This window comes from Nipponia nippon, unplaced genomic scaffold (assembly GCF_047370975.1).
Source record: "Nipponia nippon isolate SJK-2023a ecotype South Korea unplaced genomic scaffold, ASM4737097v1 scaffold_1, whole genome shotgun sequence".
Classification (NCBI taxonomy): Eukaryota; Metazoa; Chordata; class Aves; order Pelecaniformes; family Threskiornithidae; genus Nipponia; species Nipponia nippon.
In genome coordinates, this window is record NW_028262290.1 from 133,050,826 (window position 1) to 133,071,278 (window position 20,453).

At 40.5% G+C, this 20,453-nt stretch overlaps 1 protein-coding gene across 3 annotated transcripts in view; it reads right to left on the reverse strand.

Annotated features, from left to right (window-relative positions):
* The window catches only part of ABCB5 (ATP binding cassette subfamily B member 5), a 38,126-nt gene extending 19,366 nt beyond the window's left edge, over positions 1 to 18,760 (reverse strand). The window contains exons 1-15 of one of the 3 annotated variants that reach the window (XM_087773513.1): positions 18,632 to 18,760; positions 17,854 to 17,951; positions 16,745 to 16,832; positions 16,573 to 16,621; positions 15,384 to 15,537; positions 14,857 to 14,917; positions 14,431 to 14,622; positions 13,154 to 13,325; positions 12,001 to 12,125; positions 9,469 to 9,643; positions 8,380 to 8,493; positions 7,368 to 7,478; positions 4,873 to 4,998; positions 3,418 to 3,621; positions 2,033 to 2,203 (exon numbers count right to left, since the gene is read on the reverse strand). In XM_087773513.1, the coding sequence (XP_087629639.1) occupies positions 2,033 to 2,203; positions 3,418 to 3,621; positions 4,873 to 4,998; positions 7,368 to 7,478; positions 8,380 to 8,493; positions 9,469 to 9,643; positions 12,001 to 12,125; positions 13,154 to 13,325; positions 14,431 to 14,622; positions 14,857 to 14,917; positions 15,384 to 15,537; positions 16,573 to 16,621; positions 16,745 to 16,832; positions 17,854 to 17,902 (1,791 nt within the window). In that variant the 5' untranslated portion in view covers positions 17,903 to 17,951; positions 18,632 to 18,760. Of the gene's footprint in view, positions 1 to 2,032; positions 2,204 to 3,417; positions 3,622 to 4,872; positions 4,999 to 7,367; positions 7,479 to 8,379; positions 8,494 to 9,468; positions 9,644 to 12,000; positions 12,126 to 13,153; positions 13,326 to 14,430; positions 14,623 to 14,856; positions 14,918 to 15,383; positions 15,538 to 16,572; positions 16,624 to 16,744; positions 16,833 to 17,853; positions 17,952 to 18,631 lie in introns of those variants that run through there. The other 2 variants (XM_087773522.1, XM_087773529.1) reach the window with 2 other exon arrangements.
* Positions 18,761 to 20,453: the final 1,693 nt, after the last annotated feature.

Consider the following 20,453-nt stretch of genomic DNA (forward strand, 5'->3'; position numbering starts at 1 on the left):
TTAGCCACTCGCTAAAGCTCTCTCCCAGTCTTTTGAAATAAGCTACATCTCAAATCAGGAGCCTGCTGGGATTTGGCAGGGAGAGCTGCTGAAGCCTCAGTCTGCAGGTTGCATGCTCCATCCCTCTCCAGCTCCCACATGCAGCCCAGTGGTGTGCACAGTCCTCACACAGCAAATGAGCACACACCAGCTTGCGGCTGCTGGAGAGAGCGGCTTGCCTCCTCGCTGACACCTGGAGCAGATGGTGGCAGGAGGAGAAATCCAAGGGGACCTCACACAACAAATATGTTCTGCAGTCAAGGAGCCTGCTGGAAGTTACTTGCTACAGAAGTTATACATCATATGGGCACAGGAACAGGGGTATGGAGAAGATAAGGACAGTTTCAGTAGATGAACGCTTCCATGGAGATTTGGATTCATGGATCTGATGTGAGTCACTCAAAGCCTGCCACAGGAGGTCTGTCTCGGTGCAATGTTCATGTCTATGCCCTAATGTGCAGAGGTGCAGAGCCTCCACCACTGCAGCTGGGAGCTGCTATCAGAACAAGCAAAATGCTCTAAAAGATGCAAAGTTTTCCGAAAAACCGAGGACTACAATCATCTGCATATGACTGCTCAGAAATGATGTGCATTTGTGAGGTTAATATCTCTGCTCCTCAGCTGTAAAAATAATGAACGATATTAGCACCGCTTTTCCTACTCAGGGATGTTGAGAAGAAATTTGTAAATCCCATTTGGGGACTACATTGATGGACATCAGAAAGTTGTTAAAAGATAAATAAGTTATGATTCAGGGCTCATTTTGGCGTGTTCTGGGAACATGCTGAAGGATGAGGAAGAGTATATATAACAGTCTGCTTAATTGAGTGATCTCCCTCTATGTTATACACTAAATGAAGCAATAAGCTTCTGGAAGAGGTTAGTATTTGATCATGGAATTAAAGAACGTGCATAAGAAAGCTAAATTATGGCTGAAGCAGCAATCTTTTAGTGCTTAACTTTACAGCAATAATATCATTTATATACAGATTAGATTAATATTATTTTTGCATCCACGTGTTACCTCAGTACTATCAGTATAGTCATGTGAATATAACCAACAGCTACATTTTACCTCAGATTTAAACTGACTGGCAATGAAGGTGGTAAATTCTGTATTTCCCTTGAGCCATACTTGTAACTCATATCTCTCTGTTTGCAACCACTGAAATGAAAGCCAGGATTCTTCACTTAGCTTTTAAAAATACATTAAAATAAATATTAGATAAATGAAACAACATTCCAGCCCAACTGTGATTTTTTTTTTTTTTTTAATCAAAGCCTCCAGGCTCCACTACTTCTTGGTGGAAACTGCTGACAAAGGAGGGCTGCAAGGAAGGGACCGTGAGCTGGTGGGACACAGGCACAGGTATGAGCTCTGACAGCTCTGCACTGCAGTAGCACCTGCCCTAGAGCTGTGGGGCTGATAAAAACACAAGGGGCAGAGATTCAGTATTTGTAACTGGCTCTGCTTTTTGTTCTGTATAGGGTCTGATTTGCACTCAGTCTCTGTAAAGAAAGAAAACAACTAAATTCCAAGAGCTTTCTGAAAATTATGAAGCAACTGTTCAATGAAGAATGAGTACTAGGAATATTATACTATACACTTCTATTAATCTACCTGAAAAAGGCCATTCAGTCCTCATGCCTTGCCTTGATAAGATGCCATCCATATTTCTGCAGCAAATGAACAATTGTGATTTGAGGAAGAGAGTGCAGGAGACCGAAGTTAGAGTTACAAGTATCTTGCAAGTGACTGCAAGTGTCTTGGTAATTAGTAATAATGTTAAAAAAAAACCCACACAAATAGACATAATTCCTATGTAAAATTTTGATCATTTAAACTCCCTGTTAAAACCCTGAAATTGAAACATCCATCCAAATTTTGTTTTCCAGTGTTTTTATTCCAATGGAAACCTGCAGTGAAAATTTTATGTTAATTTTTAAGTGCTGTTACACTTTTGCGTGGTAGTTTCAATAACATGAGTCCTACCTTATCGAGAGCTGCTTGCACTATGGATTCACTCTGAGTATCTAGCGCAGATGTAGCTTCATCCAGAAGAAGAATCTTGGGATTTCTTGCCAGGGCACGGGCAATAGCTATTCGCTGCTTCTGTCCTCCACTCAGCTGAGCCCCTCTTTCCCCTACCATAGTGTTAAATTTCTGAGAAAGTAGAAAACAAAAGTTGTGGAACATCTCAAATGAACTCCTTGGTTCTCTCTGCAAGCATAAGTACTCAGCTTCTAGACAAGAGGTAGCTTTATCTGGCTGACTTGAGCATGGGCAGAGCAAACATGCACCACCACCCATCCATTTGGCCCTTAGCCAAGCCCTCCAACCCCCATTACATACTTTACCTGCCTAACTTTGAACTTCTGGTTCTTCAAAGTCTTGATCTGTACTACTTGCTCAGAGAGTGCTCCAAACCCTGGGTTTTCTCAAGACAAGCCCATAAAATGCATCTGCATTTGCTGAGGACCACCTACCCTTCCAATGGGGCTGGGATCATAGGGACCCACCAGGACCTCTAATATTACCTCCTCTGAACCTGAGACACCTCCCCTGGAGCCACAGCTTGGTTCCTACTGACTGTGTCACTCACTCCAAAGTGGCAAGTCTCAAAGTCCACTGTAGTCTTTTATTATATAGCTGTTTAAGAGCAAATATGATCAAATAACTCTTCCTGAGAAGAAGGAACCTTGGAATAGACTGACATGCTAGAAATGGCACACGCTTGAGAGATGGGGGTCAAGCTCTCTGAGGTAGTAGAATTTGAAATCAGATCCCAGCTGGGAACTTTTTCCACATCTTTTTAACTGCAGGACCAAACAGAAGGACATATCACCCATTCCTGAGGATGTGTTTCGAGTGACTGATCTTACTTCCTGCTCCCACCCTGAAAGGAGCAAGGCACCTACTGCTAGGAGGGCTCAAAGCTGTGAATCTCAGGCAGAGGGAGAGCTCAAGCTCCCAGCTGCTAAAAAATGGCCTTGATTCAGGGCATACTTATTTACTTCCACCCTCCATTTCCTATTGGATGTGCAGACAGCTCCTGACAAGCTATTTTGGATTTTTGGATTTTATCTTTAAAAGCCCAACTCTTTCCATGCCTCATGAGATGGGTAGGGACGGTAAGACAGCCGTGAAGCTTAAGGCACTGACATTTTTTTAGACGTAGGCACAAATCCTTTGAGGGAAACCAAACAAAGGCACAATATTTAGTGCAGAAAGTCCCTGAACTGAAAGCTACTGGAGGGTATAAGAGTATTTTGAGAAGTTGTAGTATAACTTGAATTCCCATGTCTCCCTCTCAGAAACAGGACACCTGCCTAAATAGACGTTTCGTTCTTACACTCAAAAGAAGTTCACGAACTCACATCAGGCAGTCGAGATATGAAGTCGAAAGCATTGGCTTCCTTGGCTGCTTGCTCAATTTCAGCATCAGAAATATCTTCTCGGCCGTAGCGAATGTTCTCTGCTATTGTTGTTGCAAACAAAACAGGCTCCTGGCTCACAATACCAATATTTTCTCTTAGCCACTTTACATTAAGTGTCCGAATATCCTGACCATCTAAGGTAATCTGAGAGGAAAAGTGTATGTCAAAGTTGAGGAAATACATTCTGTTAATACTTAAATCAAGTAATACTAATTAATTGATTTATTGTCAGCTACAAGGACAAAAAAAATTGTTGTCTTTAGTAGAAAACTATGTTGGGGGAAAAGTTGCAACTGTAGTTTTTCCATCCACTGCTCAAGCTAAAAAATGGTGAGGAGCAGCATAAACAGAGAAGATATTAGTTGGTTTTTTTGTTGTTGGTGTGGGTGGTTTTTTTTTCCCCCCTGCCCTTCAATAACCATGCATACTTGTTACCCTGTTCTCATGCCCCATGCCAGTTTGCTGCCCTCACAGTTGTAGCTACACAACTGCCTCTGTAGCTGTGCTTTACATCAGACCAAAGAAATAATCCAAGATGACTAAAAAGGAAGGGAAAGTTATTTTTAACCTAGATAATTTGCAATGTGGTCCTATGAACACTGACATTAGCACAGGAGAGGAACAGCAAACTGAGGCATGGGGGCAGGAATGAACAGCCACAGAAACAGTAATTTTAAGAAACAACTGTGTTGATAATACATAGCCACCTTGATACACTATGTAGTGATAGTTCAGTGTTTAATATTTGAAATGCTTACTTAGTAGTTGTTGCTGCTAATTGGAACTAAGTAAGCATTCTTCAAATATTAAGTATAAAAAAAGGAACATTTTCCTTAAAAAGATATTATTTTCCTCCTTTTTTCCTTTGGAAATTTCTTATGAGAAGTATTTACCATTTACTGACTGGATCTAGTGTTTAGTGGTAGAGCAGTTGTACAACGTGTAATGATGGAAAATTTTGCTGTGGGTTAGCAGATAGAGAAAAATGAACCAAGAAAATAACCATTTAAAATGGGAGAACTCTCCACATTTTAGTTTACGTTCAATGAAAAGGAAGTAAAATACAGCAGAGCACTGGGTGCTTAAAAAAGTTTACAGAACCTTAAAAGCCAATTGTTGATGAAAAGAATTTTAAATTCAGACCTTGCATCTATTCAAAGATTTGTGGTATTTACTAATTCTGGAATAGTACTGCAAGAAAGAGGAGAATAATGAAGTCAAGCCAACAGGAGAAGATAGTTCATTTGAAATTTAAATTGTGGAAATACTGAACTACACAGAGATATGCTCAAATTCAATAAAAAATAAAAACAAAAATCAAGGTTCAGTTAATATGGGAAACTCATGCTTATCCTAATAGCTCTCAGTTTTTACAGTTCATTTGGAGGCACTCACTTCGCCCTGGACAGGATCGTAGAATCTCTGCAGCAACTGCACAGTAGTGCTTTTTCCACAGCCACTGGCACCAACTAAAGCAATGGTCTTCCCAGTTTGAACTTTCAAGTTTAGACCTTTGAGGATCTGGGGAAAAACAAGTGTCTTAGTTTGACAAGCTTGATTAGAGAACAGTCTATCAAGGTAACTGTAGCAAGAATCAAGGCAGTAGTAAGGGGCGCAGTCTGAAGGTATGACAATATTAGTAAGTTACTGGGAATATTCTGGGGCACTGATATGAAAGAGCCTGCATCTATGCTTGTGAAGTGTATTAGCCTTCAAAACAGGATGGCTACATGCAACCTGCCTTTTGGGAATGGCCCCTGGATCCTTCTGGCTACCAAACCAAGCCTGGGAATTATTTGAGAAGATGGATGACTGGAACAGGCCAAGTTCATGCCAAGAAACATTTTAAGAGTTCCCTTGCATAGACCACTGCATTCCAGTGCCTGGGAAAATTCCCCAGCACACTCAAGTCAACCAATATATACACAGCCACAGTACTCTCAACTTGATAGCTCGTTTTCTCCAATTTGTGTGATCTGGTAGCAGGGTCAGGGTCTTATGTTCTCCTGCTGTCCTCTGTTTTCCAGTGCTTAGACAATGGCATAGCACTTAGTTATGAATCTCACAGAAAAATATTTCTAAGGTGCTAAACATTATTGCTGAGAAACAAGCCTGCTTTTTCTATTTTTAGAATATAAATTGCTGTTTTGACAAGGTAACTGCTGGAAAGCCCATAATAAATCCCAATCCTTATTGTTAACAGCCTCAGCAACCTGGGGAGTAGTTAATGATATCTTTGTTGCCATTCTCACATTTAGGAACATTTTACCTCAAAAGATGTCCATGTCCTATATGAGTAATGCTGTGTAGTTGCCAAAATATTTGGCTGCTATGGGAACTCTTCTTGTTTATACCAGGCTGATTTATAATTTTGCCTACACATGTTTTTGCAATGAGAGATTAAAATAGTTGCAATATTGCTCTCCTCTCCCTGTGTTACATCCAGCAGGGTTTGTATCTCCAAGAAGCTGATATCCTGGTGCCTGCATTATCAAGTAAGAACTATATTCTGGATACCATAATTTCTTCAGATGCAAACAGTCACAAGCACCTAATAGGCTATTTCTAAGTCTCCTTTATCAGGCAAGGTGTTGTCAAGATTAAAACTGACAATAACTAGACTCCTTAGATCTCTTTGATTTGGTTTGGCTTGGACAGGGGAGATTACACTGTGTTGCATCAATTGCTTGAGAGATTGTGGATAACTTCTACATATCTTTGCTGACTCCTTTTGACTTTATTAAATAACATTGATACTCTAAGTAGGGAGATCTGCTGACTCAGTGGATTTGGGAAGGACGACAAAGCATTTCTTATTTCCCTTCCATCTGGCGTGCAGGCCCATAACATAGCTCATTGGCCTGAATAGCATTTTTAGGAAGAAGGATGAAGAGTCTGCTCTGTCACTTCTGATTTCTGAGCCAGGAGTGAAAGAAGATGCATTGCACTGACTTCAGTTAGGCAGAAAGCCTACCTCTGTCTGCCTAGCTCTGGATCTGTCCTTCAGCAGCCCCAGTGCCCTGGAAACAGATTTGATGCACTATGGGACAGATCTCAGAAGGCTGAAGTGGGAAGAGCTATCTGAAGAAATAGTCACAGTGCTATGAACTTCCCCATTTTCACCCCTTAATTGGCATGTCCAGCTTTTAATTGTTGACATTTGAAATCTCTGTTTCTACATTTTTGTTCATCAAGTAACAACAGCAGCAAATCCATTTTCCTTTCACCTTTGTCAATGTCTTCAAAAGATTATAAACTGTTGAATACAGTAAAAGAGGTCAAACCAACTGTATCACCACGAAAGCAGATCACCACGACATGATGTACCTAGCACTGCACAACACAGTTACTAAGTGAAGTTCAATTGGCAAAGAATAGGGACATCTGTTTATCAAACAGCAGTTTTAACACCTGCCCAAAATAACATTTGACTTCCAAATGTATGTTTAGGATGATATGTTTCAATCCATTTAGTGGCATAATTGTTGTAAAGCCTGTCTCACAGATCACTTTTCACATGCGGTATCAGAGCAACTCAGAACAACCAAGGGACTGGAAAGAGCAGCTTCTGGGTTTAACTGTGTAAGGTCTGGAAGCTTTAATGACAGACTTTGAAAAAATCTTATTTGGTTTATCAGAGCTCTTGTTCACAGAAATTCGGACTAGAAGCAACACATTCTTAACTTTGTCCAGCACATAAGAACAGCAAGCAGGTAGCCAGTGGCAATATAGATCTAGAGCTTTGTCTTCAGACATTATTTTTTTCCCCAGTAGTGCACAATCTCCCAAGATAGGAATGCATTTTGTGTTCAACAACAAGATTAGAGAAATAATACGGACACAGGGTGCAGAATTTCAGTACAGTAGATTAATCTCAAATGAACACTTACTTTAACATCCGGTCTGGATGGGTAATTGAAATGGATGTTTCGGAATTCAATTTCTCCTATGAGCTTGTCTGGTTTGTAGCCTTCCTTAGAACTGCTATCTATAAGCCGTTTCTGGAAAGACATTTTTAAAATATATTGCTGGTTATTACACTTTTGGAACTGCTATTTCAGCTGGATACATTGTTCTCTCCTTTACTTTCTTAGCTGCTGGTTTACACTGCAGCACAACATTGCAGAGCTGCTGCATTTTACTCACAGATGCTGAATGCAGGGGAACATCTAATGGTGATTTCTGCTTTGACAAATATAGCATTTTCAAATGCAACAAAATCCACAGCAGAAAATCTGTAATTGCAGAACTTAACGGTACTAGCTTGCAGCCAAAACATGGTCCTCAGTTATCTATATAGGAGAGTTTTATACTCACATCAAGAACTACCATGTAGCCATTTCTGTATGAACTTCCTAGTCCTACTTGTTTAAAATATTTTATATACACAGATATCCAATTGCTGCATAACACAGCAAGATCAAGATAATAACAATGTGGTGTTGGAAAACCTTTTTCATAGCAACATCAGCACTGTAACTTTATATTATTATAGCTTTCAATAGCACTATTAATCCCCTTCCCACCAACTACCCCCCAAAAAAACCCCCAGCTCAGCTGAAATTGTGCATACATGCATTTTTAAAAAATAGTGCCTTACTATTTTCCCTCTGCAGTTGCAAGTCTAGTATTAGAGAAAGACCTCATCCATAAGTCTCAGATACGCATACCAGCTTTCCCAACATTCACTGTAACAAATAAAGAGGGCAGTTTTCTTGACATGAGTGGAAATATTATGGGTTTCAGTGGTAGGCATCTATAGAGTTTATGGTTTAGGGACTTTTGAGTGCTTTTGTTATGCCTCTCAAGAAAAAAAAAAACACAACCCAAAAAACAAAAAACAGAAACAAGGGAAAAAAATTCAGTTTGCTTGAAAAGCTTCTTTTCTACTTAGATACTTACCTTATTGATAATCCGATATACTTCATAGGCAGCCCCACGTGCATTAGCCACACTCTCCAGGTTGGGAGCTGCCTGGCCCAGGGAGAAGGCTCCGACAAGCACAGAGAAGAACACCTGCAGGAGGCAGAGGGAAGCATCGCAGTTAACAGTTATTACAGAGCCACTGGTGCCTGGCTGTTAAATGCCCAAGTCCTTCTAGTGCACCCTTTCCATGAACATTAAGTACAAAAGCGAAAGGTGCATTTCACAGTCACTCCTGTCCACTCCCCGTTTTCCTAGGGTGAATGGTAACTACTGACACATGCTTTTGTGGCATGAATGGCTTCTCTTTTTGATGCTTTTCCTTTTTCTATCATCTACAAATAGAACAAATATCTTTCTCTGTTGCTTTCCAGATGTTTCTAAAGTTAAGAGGCTTGCAAAACTTAATCCAGAGTTTAACTGAAATCCCACCTCCAGGACCAACACAAAATTAACTTGACATGCTGTGAGGAACCATACTGAGTCAGAACATCAGAAGTCACTTGTGAAAGTTAAGCATGTAGCCAAACTTTTGATGGCAAGACGACAGTGAAATATCCTCACACCAATACCAACTTAGCCATCTTAGTAATGTGTGGTAAATGTTTGCAAGTAAACAACAAAACGCAGAGAAGGCATTATGGCTAAATGAGATCTTGAGGACTTCCCAGTACATATTCAGCACACCAGTGGGATTCATTAATCCTAGCAGCTAGCTAGAATTTTGCTGGCAGTCCAGGTTACTTGTCTTTGCTCCCTATCCTCCAGCTCTAGGTTGTTCATCCTGCCCTACAATAGGGTCCAAGACAAGTGAGGAAAGTAACCCTCTGCAGATGCTTTTGCCTCTGCATTGATTAGAGGGGGAATTCAAGGTGCTCTGTCCAAACTTGTTATATCAAAAGCTAGGTAAGATGAATGCCTTCCTTTCAGTTCTTTTATACCAAGCGAGTCTCTAACAGCTAATTAAGCAAGCACCGGGCAGAAAATAAAGATAACTATATACACCACTTATATAACTATTTTCTTGAAATTACAGAGCATTTTTCAAAGCTGCATTGCTGTACTTACAATTAACACACGGCCAATGTCATAATCTTCCTCCTCAGCAGTGAGCTTGGTTCCATACCAAAATGCAAGTGCGTAGGATCCAAAGATAAGAAACTGTGAAACACCTAGAGATGTGTTGGTGGTAATGGATTTTTTCACTCCAACACTTCTAGCCATCTCTAAGTTAGCATCATATCTGAAAGTGGATAAGGAAACCATTAATTTGACAGGTACCACGTGCCATTCTGATTGATATTTCCCAGTGCCCTTTTTCAATTAAAAGTTTTTTTGCCATAAAAGCAATTAAAGTCTCATAAAGAGCACACAGATTTTTTTTGACAGGGGACTAGTAGGGATATAATTCCTTTGAATAAATCTGCTCTGACATATGCTGACAACATTCTCATACCGCTATGGAAGATATATTTAGAAAAAAATTGAGTAGCATGACTTCATTATCATGATGGATGTCAAGATACCACCCTTGAGCCATTTGTTTGCATTCGTCCTGAAAGGAAACCTTGAAAAAGTTTTATCCACGTTACCTATCAAACGTAAGGTTTAGTCCTCCACATTTAAAAAAGGCAAAACAACAAAAGCCCCAGGCACTATGGATGAAGGCAGGTAAACAAATAGAAGCCAGAGCTCCCTCTGATGCCGGAGTTGTTCTCTTACTGGCCATTCTGGGAAGTCAGGAATCTTTCCCTTAGGTTAGTTTACTGATTAATATGGCAATATAGGAAACAAGCAGACACGGGAGACCGCTATAAAGACTAACAAGTTCAATAAGAGAATTATTTCTTCTAAGGATGGTTCATATTAATTCATCTATACTTTCCAGCTAATAGCTTTCACTTGCTCAACCTCATTATGGTAAGCATAGCCTAGGAATAGTGTATCTTTTTACTTGTCAGCAACAGGCTCAGCAGCTTGCACTTTTTTCCTAATATGTATTTCCTGCGCAAAACATCCCCCCATAGTAGGAAGATGTGAAATTCAGTCAGCCGGGAAGGAATCTTAAACTAATGTGCATTAATTTCATTCATGTAAATTGCTCACGTGCTACCAATGCTGTATTTGTTACTTAAATATATTTAAATGTTTTGGCTTGGCTGTGGTCTGAGTCAGCAGCATCATAGGTCCTCCAGGGAAATGAGAGCCAGATTTAAGCATTGTTACCAGTACACATGATCACTCAACTATAGAGAAAGAGCCAAGCCACTGCCAGAAGCAGAAGGTGACTGAAGGTCCCTTGCAAGCGTAAACATTTGCAGTCAGTGGCGGCACTGAAAAGAGTGCAGTGAAATGTTGTTTTTCTTAACTCTGAGACCATTATTCAAGAGCTGTATAGGATTCACAATCCATGGTTTGTGAAATACCCTAGTCAGTCCTTGGTAGGAGTTTGCCTGTCCCTAGTAGATGTTCCTAGGAGAGCCACCAGTTCCTTTTTTTTTTTTTAACATTAAATGGAAGTGGAGCTGTGGAAGAAGTTGACTAGCCAACTGTGGAGGAAAGGCCTTGCTGGCACGGAGTTACCCAGGTATCAGTTATTTTGTCTCTAGACCTCAAAAAAAAGTAGTTTGAAGCAGCTCTTACTATTGGATTTTCAGACACTGATATTTACAGGGACCACAAAGAAGATGGGGAAGAGAGGAATAGCTGATGTAGGCCATCTTAGCACTTTTTTGCCTTTACTACGTAAGCAGAAAGGGTCTGTTACAACTTAAGGACAAATCTCAGTAAGCAGAATACAGTGCTCTAAGATAGTCAGAGCTCAGCCCTTGGAAGTAGACAAATGCAAGAGTAGGCTGTAGGACCCCAAGCTAGGGCTAACATCACCTTCAAAATTTCACACAAGAGCAGAGGAAACATGAAAGTTGAAAAAGATAGAAAAGATTCATGGGTCATATAGATCAGGTCTTCTGGTTTGCCTTTCCCACCTGCATGGTATTGGTGATGCCCTGTATTTGTATACTGAATGTTATTGTTTACAATACATAAATAAATTTGTGGTCAGCTGTATCCACCTCACCTTTTACATGTGACTAGGGTCAACACTGGATTAGGTCAAATACTAGTGTTATGTGCAAATCGTTAAGGTAATAAAAGCCAGTGATGCGATTTTACTTAAGGCTGTTATCCAGTGAAGCTTAAATATAAGCTCATTAATCAAAGATCAGAACTGCAGTGCACATGTTCTAGAAGTTAAGCAATTAATCACATGCTTTTCTGCATTTAAATACTAGGCAAAAATAACCTTCTTACCATTTTCACTTTAAATTAAACTCCAGATCTCAATCAGAGGAGATATTTGAGTCTATGCTGCAGTGATAACAAAAAATAACCTGTATTCACTGAGTAGGTCTATTTACACATCTTTATTTTCAGGTGACTGTCCACTTACAGAAGGATGAAATGACAGAAAGGAGAATCCCATTCCCCTGACCCTCCAAAAAAAAAAAAAAACAAACAACCACCAAAACCCCACAAACCCAACCCACAGCCAAACTCCTTTTCCATATTTTAAATATAATTCTTATTTCAAAAACTTACTTTGCTAATGCCTTCTGCTGTCCATTGAAAGCCACAACAGTCCTGATTGCTGTTAAAGTTTCTTCTGCCACAGCTCCTGCTTTGGCATAAGCAGACAGCTCTTTAGCAGTAAGGGATGCCAGGAGCTGGAAAGTTGAAAACCAGATGTTATTGCAGCCTACTGAAAGGGTATGCACACTGTATTGGTGAATAAGAATGATCAATGTCTAACACACAAGATGAGGTTTAGGAAAGAGGGGATCAACTCCTCTCTGTGCCCTGAATTCCCCCAAAATCCAGCTCATTCTCTCATTGTGTCCTCCTTAAAGTGAAAGGCTACACGAGCATCAGGTGAGCTTCACAACTGATCCACTTTCCTCCCAAGCTGAGGACAGCCTATAAACTACACTATGACACATGTGGGGTCAGGGAGGTGTGCCGTAGCTGCTCTGGGGGGTGTCTGAGGTGTTCAGAAACTAGAGCACCAGCAGACATTCAGGTAAGCAAGACAGTTACATTACAGCTTCTGACATTGTTCATTCTAGCTTATTTGAAATGCTTCAAGTAGAAAAAAAAAAAAACAACTAGTATTATATAAAAGTAACCATTCAGGAATACAAGCCACACCCATTAATGTGGCTACAACAGATCACAAGGGGAAAATGTTTTCCTATCTGAAAGGGAAAATTCTCCAGATATTTCACTAATTTATACCACTCCAGTCTGCAGCAGCTGTGCATATGTCCTAGGGTCTACTCTGTACACAGCACAAAACTTGGTAAATTATTTGCAAGAGATGTGGTATCGTATATGTGCAGATGGAAAGAGCTTTCAAGGCATTTGTGTTAAAGACTGAGGGTCACAGGCACATCCCCGGGCTTCCCCAGTGCTCTGCATGAGGAAATTGCTGTGCGAGGAAGACACTCTGATGCAGACTGCCCTCCTGCCACATGGCATGGGCACAGAGTATGTGGACAGAAGGAATGATTTACAAGTACATGCTTGGGAACCCAGAGAAAAGCTACAGGAGGAGCAGAAATCATATAGTAAGCATGGGGCCAACCGCCCAGCTTAGAAACCACACTAGGTTTCTCCCATTCTCTCCCCCTTTCCTGTGCATGAGAATTATAACGTTTTTCTGGTTTGCTTCGTTTATTAATCCCCACACACTTACAGTTGACCAAACTGCTGCTGACGCAGCAAGCAGAGGGCTGACTGACAAAATCACCAGTGTCAGCTTCCACCCGTGGATGAATCCTATAATAATCCCTGCCAGAAATGTGGCAAAAAACTGAACAAATATACAGATCTTGTCTCCAATGCCTTCGTGGATGGTGTTGATGTCACTTTAAATAACAATAATAAAAAAAAAAGATTTGTTAGCTTTGAATGCCTTTCATTTAACTCCCTCCCCCTCCGTTTCATGCTGTGTGGCCTAATGTCAGAAGCTTTGCCATTTCCTAACTGGCACAGTGAAATTTCTAACCACAGCTACTGAACAGTACCATTGGTCTCTTGCGTGGCCAAAACACAGCAGAAACCTCCTATTTTTTAGGACTCATTTTCCATCTTTTCCATCATTCTCTGCTGTTTCTATGCCATGTCACTAGGTCACAAATGACCTAGTTTCCTTATCCAGCATCTAAATGAATCAATACAAGTAAATAGCCAAACAGCCTCCTCACCTCCCATGACCATCTCCAAATGATTCCTTCTGCTCAGCGCTCTGATGCATTCTATGTTCTAATTTTGGCTACAGACTCAGACCAAAGGTTATCTCTGTTCTATCAGAACAATCATTACTTGGAAGAACCTGTTTTTCATACAAATTTCCTTCTGCATTTTCTCTTCCCAGCACATACAGAAATTAGAGCTGAGAATGGTTTCATTTAAGCGTCTCTTACACCTTTCAGGACACAACTCTGTCCAAAGCTACCTTAAAATCCAGAGGGGGAAAAAAAAAGAAAATATCTGTGTTCATTGCATCTTGGGGCATACAGTCCTCATTCCTAAGTCTATTTAAGTCTGTGGAAAAGCTCCAAAGACTTTAACTGACTGGATGGAGTCCAGCCCAAGATCTGGCTGGATGTAAATGCAAGCTCATTTCCAATCAATAAAGTGTCAGGGCTTTCAGTGTTTGTAAACTAGCTGGAGACAGCAGAGTTGTTTATCTAGTACTGTCTGCCACGTACTTCATGGACATTAGAAAACTAATGTCAGGCATTTCACAGCAAAAATCCTTCCAATGCATATATCACAGAAGCTACACAAATGAAGCTGAAAAGGATAATAAATTTCTCCCTCAGAGCTGTGATATTTCATACTTCAGGTTTGTTTTTTTTTTAAACAAACAAACAAAAACCTCTCAATAGGCTATTCCATAGAAGATAAATAGCAGTTTTCTTTTAAATGTCATACTTAGCAGGGTAAAAAATTGAACAGAGCCCTCACTCTGTCAGTCTGGTGTTCAGCGTTCCTATCTGGGTAGTATCAAACCAAGCCATCTCCTGATGGAGCACTGCAAAAAAGAACTTCTGACGGATCCTTGCTGTCTGCCTCGTAGCAGCAATCAAAAACGTCCATACTTGGACGGTACTCAGGATCAACACAGCAAAGCCAATTCCCACGTAGTAGTAAGCAAACCTGTGATAAGGGAACAAAAGGCCTTATGACCCCACTGTATCTTGTGAGAGAAGTTAGATACACAAAGCAAGAATTAGCCTTCATTTACCCCATCAAAGTAAATACTGAAGCTTGTGATACATTATTGGGAAGCCTTTTTGAGAAGGCAAACATTTGGCTTCTGCTCAAAGGAATAACACAGGAAAAGAAAATCCCCCAATATTCTGTTAACAGAATAACTACAAAGACTCTTACTTTGTCATTTCACCTTCTATATCTATGCCTGGAACTGAGCTGGAACTATTTACTGAAGTACCTGTGGGGGGGGGAAAAATTAGTAATATTTGTGAAAGTATTATATGTAGAAGATAAATCATAGCAATCTAGGGTCATCAGTTTGGAAATGTTTTGTATTTTGCAAGTGGCGTTTTGCAAAATACAAAATGATTTGGCAAATACACATTTATTTTTAAGGAACTTCTTGTAATTACTGCCTGATAACTGATAATACAGAAGGTGGTCACAGTCCTTACTATCTCACCAAAGTTGAAGTTCATTCATAAAGAGCACATCCAATGCACTGCTTTTGTCCTGGTCTAGCCATTAAAGGTCAATTAAAATGATTCGGTAATTTGCAGCAGGATTAATTTTGCTCACTATATACTTGTTTAGATGTGCACCAGTGCATAGTTGGGGGGGGGGGGGGGACGGGGGACGACACGGGGACAGAAAACAGCCCCTGTAGCAAAACATAACTGGTATGTAGAGAAGTCTAATTTTACCTTCCGACACATTTGATTTGATGCCGCTTAGCACAAAGCTGTTTGTCATCTCTCCAAAGACAACGATCATAAGCGGCAATCCAGTACCATTCGCAACAGCTGCCATCAAACCAACTATCATCAAAAGGACATCCAGCCAATCAGCATAGCGAAACTATGTGAGCATTAAAAAAAGGAAAAACGAAGTTACGCCTGACAGTTCACGTATATGTTACAGTGCAGCAGACCTACAGAACATGCTTTGTTTCTACCTACATATTCTAAGTAGCAACAACACTCCAACTGAAGGTAAACTCAGAACCTAAGAATTCTGTAGTAAGTCCCATACATCTTTAAATTAGTACTCAGTAGGGCTACTAAGGGAATACTGGCAGGACACATGGTTCTTCCCCAACTCTGCAGGAAAAAAAACAAAGTGTATGTCCTACATGTTTCTAAGTAATGATCTTCTCTGTACCATGTATTGCATTTTGTGTTCCAGTAAGTTACATATTTACTAACATAATGCCTTTGAAATGTAAACAGAAGTTATTGACTAGCACCTGGGTTATATCTACCAGTAGAAAAATGTTTGCAGCAGAGATTGTATCTTAAAGCTTGTCTACCCTTGAACATTTGTTTGGTTTAAAGAAGGATGTGGATTTAAACTGCTGTAGCTATTCCTGGATGTAGTTAATCTGAAATCAGAACATTTTATTCCTGACTGTCCTAACTCTCTTCCAAAGTGTAAATGGACATGGAATAAACTAGAGAAGAATAAAACTTCTCTTGTTCCAGAATAAGCAAGTCCACGTGTAAGAGTTATTCGGGAATAGCTGTTGTATGGAAAACTGACACAAAACCATACCACTGGTTCTCTCAGAGAGCAGATCCCTCAGATGTCAAACACAGGATAAATCCTTTATAAATAGAGCCAAGGCAAAGGCCTGTGCAGTATATACATCCTAGATCAGCCTCCGCAGGGATGTGCTTTATCCCCCAACAGCACTAAGGCTGAACTGCTGGCAGTGTTACCCATACACTGAGGGGGGCATCTGACCTAACAGGCCAAATTTTAAAGAGGTCTGGCATCAATAGGTCTCAAGCTTCTTCCCTGGTTTTTGATTGCCTATTAATTGCAATTTGTAAACAACTCAATGACAAATAAAGAAAAGAAAATATAAAGCAGACCATCAAACTGGACACTAACCAATTCAAAAATGCCAACCACCTGTTTGTCTGGCTTCCCATTTTCCTTCCTAGAGGAAAACACAAAAGACTAATTAAAGATGAGCTTTTTTCCTAGCAAAGCCGTATTAAGCTTCTCCCCCCATACACCCAGTACAGCAGCAGCCAATGGGTTAGGTTCAAAGAATACCTACCTTTTTTTCTTGGACTTCAGCTGGTCACTTTGTTCAAGATTTTCATCATGTTGGAGAGAAGGGTTGTCATATCCCTTGCTTGTAGATTCTATGAAATAAAAAGCAGACTTTTTTTAACATAATAACCCATCTTTTGTACCAGTTTCTTGCAACTTTCCCTGCTGATTCTTCTGCATTTAAAGCTTAAAGACTAATTTTTCTTATGTTCTTGGAACTGCCTGGTGAATGTTTCTTGAAACTTTCTTTCTCTTCAGTTCATCTCCTCTACTCCAGAAAAAAAACTTCCAGCTCCATTTCTGAGGTGGAAACAAACTTCATTTTTACAAATAAAATATATTTATATAGAAAGGCTATCGAAGACTAAAAGCAAATTAATTCTGCAAACACCTACACAACTGAATGCAAACAAGGAGAAGCCCTACTGAAATAAGTGGAATTGCTTATAGTGAAGGTTATAGTTGCTGCAGGTAACACGGAATAGATGAGAGTTAATTGAAGAATCATGTCTTTGCTTGTCATAACCATCTTCATTATTTCTTTGTATTGTAGTAGTTGGCACATGTCCCACTTCCTTTGTGCTAGGGGCCTTAGAAATCTACACAAAAAGAGGAATCCTACCTCAGAAAGCTTATTGTAAATGCATAAAATGAAGTGTAATAAATGGATGAAGAAACTGATAAACAGCCACAGTAGGCAGCCAGCTGTGAATCACATGGAGAGAAAAGGGGTCCACACACCAGCCACCTTGACTTTACCTGCTGACTCACTATGAATAGAATTTTCTACATATTGTTTTTAATGTCAGTCAGTCTATGAAGACTAGTTTAGACAAGCATTTGAAGGCAATAATGTGCTTCCACCTTACTGAGTTTACCTTAGGAGCATTTTCACACCCAGGCTACAACCCACCTAAATAGTTTTACCAATATAAACGAATTCTGTAGAATGATTCACGCATAAACATTTTCTAGGTGGTGGCTTTAGTTCACTGGAAACTCATTGTGTTACCTCCTGTAAAAACACGATGGCAACTTATAATGCACCTTTAGATTTGGAGCGGTGGAATATATTCCTCAAACGCACACACAGCTTTCACGGCCGTGGCTTACCAGCATCGGAGAGGTCCTTTTCTGTGGAATTTACAAAAAAGTCCTTCATTCTTCTTCTTTGTTGTATGCTTATGAGATAAAGTCACATTACTCAAAGCCTGCATTAAAAAAAAGCAACAAAACATTTAGAAATAGTAGATATTGTAAAAGTTCACATTAAAATATTTGTGGGTTTTTCCATGACTTATTACATTTTGGTCTCACTACTGTCCTACTTAAATATAATGACAAAAAAAAAAATACTTAACAGTGTGATAAAGAATTACTTTTAATGAGATATTATGAACAGTGCCAACTGTTACAATGGAACCTAACTCCATAGCCTGTTTTAGTAGTCTTTTATGCTAAATCTCTAGATCATTCATATACAAATTATCATGGATGATCAACTACAGAATAGAGGATTTCCCTCATTATCTTTTGTTTGATTAAAACTTATCGAACAGTCGTAACACGATCATGATTACAATAATAAAGATGTAGATACATGTAGGCATTATGCCATACACCAACTAAGCAAGATTTAGAGGCAGTAAATGACTGATGCTCCAAGTTTCCCTAGGCTTTCCTTCTTGCTGTATCGCATATACAGGTTTAAAAAAAAAATAAACCAGCAAAAAACCACACATGAATTTGATGAAGGCTAAAATAATAGTGATAAGAAAATGCATAATCAGCCTGACATTAAGAAAATAATTATTTTTTTTTTTAAACATCCTCTTTGATAGATTTCTGGCTGCGTTTTTTTTCCCCCCCCCCTCATGTTATTTCAGCTTACCTTTACAACCCACGCTCTGCCCATAGGCGTGGGCCACTGCGGCCCCGTACGGGCGGGGCGCGGCGCGGTGCCCCCAGCCCCGCGGCGGCTGCTGCGGCCGCCAGCCCAGCCCAGCCTCGGTCCCCGCGGGGCCGGCCGCCAGCCCGCCCCGGCCAGGGGCTTTATAGCGGCGAGCACCGCCCGCCTGCCCGCCCGCCCTCGGCTCGGGTTTCAGGTGAAGGTCGGTGCCGCAGCCGGGCAGGAGACGCCGCGGGCGAGGGGCCCGGCAGAGATTTTTGGGTGGGTGATTTCGGCCGGTGGGCTCCTGCCCTCAGCAGCCCCCTGGGAAACAGCCCGCAGGTCACCGGCCCTGCAAACCGCACACGACGAGCCGCTCGGCCCCCTCGTCAGAGTATCTCCTTCCACCTTGAGCCTCACAGCTACTAAAACTAGAAGAATTTTAGTTTATAAAGTTCTACTGATATGCAGAGGTGAGGGGGTATTTGAAGAAAAGTCGCTTGTCCAGTGAATAAATTCAGGCCTGTGAAAGCTAGATCTGCAAGGTCATATCAAATTTGGGGAATTGCTTCACTGCATTTGGTGAATTTCAACCAAGAGTAAAGACAAGCAGGTGAATTTGAACTAAGAAATGTTATTATTTAATAAACATTTTCATTTCCCACTCCTAAATGACATGAAGATCAAAGCTAGCTAAATTGTTGCTTTTAGAGACATGAAGCATCTCATTTTGCTTGTTTAATTCCCCCCTCTTTCCCACAATTTGTGTGGGGTTTTGTTTTGGCAAAAGTAAGACTGTTTCTTGGTTTGGGTTAGCTCAGAGGGTGGTGTGTTCCCTCCCTCCCCCCCCAAAGAAATCAGGTAAACAAATTAGATTTTCTGCACAACCCTAGAAATAACAGTTCTTCAGCTTCCCCACCCCACCCGCACATATTGGAATCTGTATCATTTGCTTCCAGTAATGCCTTTAGTGTTTACAAAAGACAAACTCGTAGTTATTTTCCCATCCACTCCAATGCTATTATCCCAAAGCTGAGTCCCAGATAATTAAACCAGTTACTCAGCTGAAGTTATTCTCAAGTAACCAATTCAGGACTCAGCCTAATTTAAGCTTCCCTTTTCTACCTTCCCCACAGGATTCGGGTCATGTTTTACATGTTGGTTATGATGCCCTGAAATACCTCAGAAGCAAAGGCATTATTAGGCATCATTGTCTCCCGCCCACTGGGAACCCTATATGTTCAGTTAGATTCAAACTCCTACACGACAGACCTATTACTTTTTTAGTACTTTATCTCATTAGCATTACCCAGGGTTTATATTATGGAAACAGCGTTAAGCCTGCATAACGCACATCCACGGCTGTGTTCTCCATTCCAGAAAATGAATGAAAAGCTTTGGCTTCTGCTGCCATGAAGAATATGAATTTACAGATTTTTAGGAGAAGAGACAGAACAGCAAGCTGAAGTACTTCACTGTCCCAGCCCCAAGGTTCCCAGCTGTATGCAGTATTTCCTTCACTGAAGGCAACAGGTTTTTTCTTATTCATCTCAATGGGAGCAAGAACAACTCCTCGCCATGTCTAAGTTTTTGTTAAAACAGATGATTAACTGTTATTTTCAGAAGACACTATCATCACATTTAAAGTTTTAAACATAGTTACATCCCACTTAGAAAGCAAATGCCTGGATTTGATGATAGGTGTGGGGCTGACAGAGCACATAGATAGCAAAGTAGAGGAACACATTCAGTATAAACCCAAAAAACTCTTGGCCCGGTTCTCAGGGCTGCTAAACACGCACGCATCTTACTTGGGATCACTGGC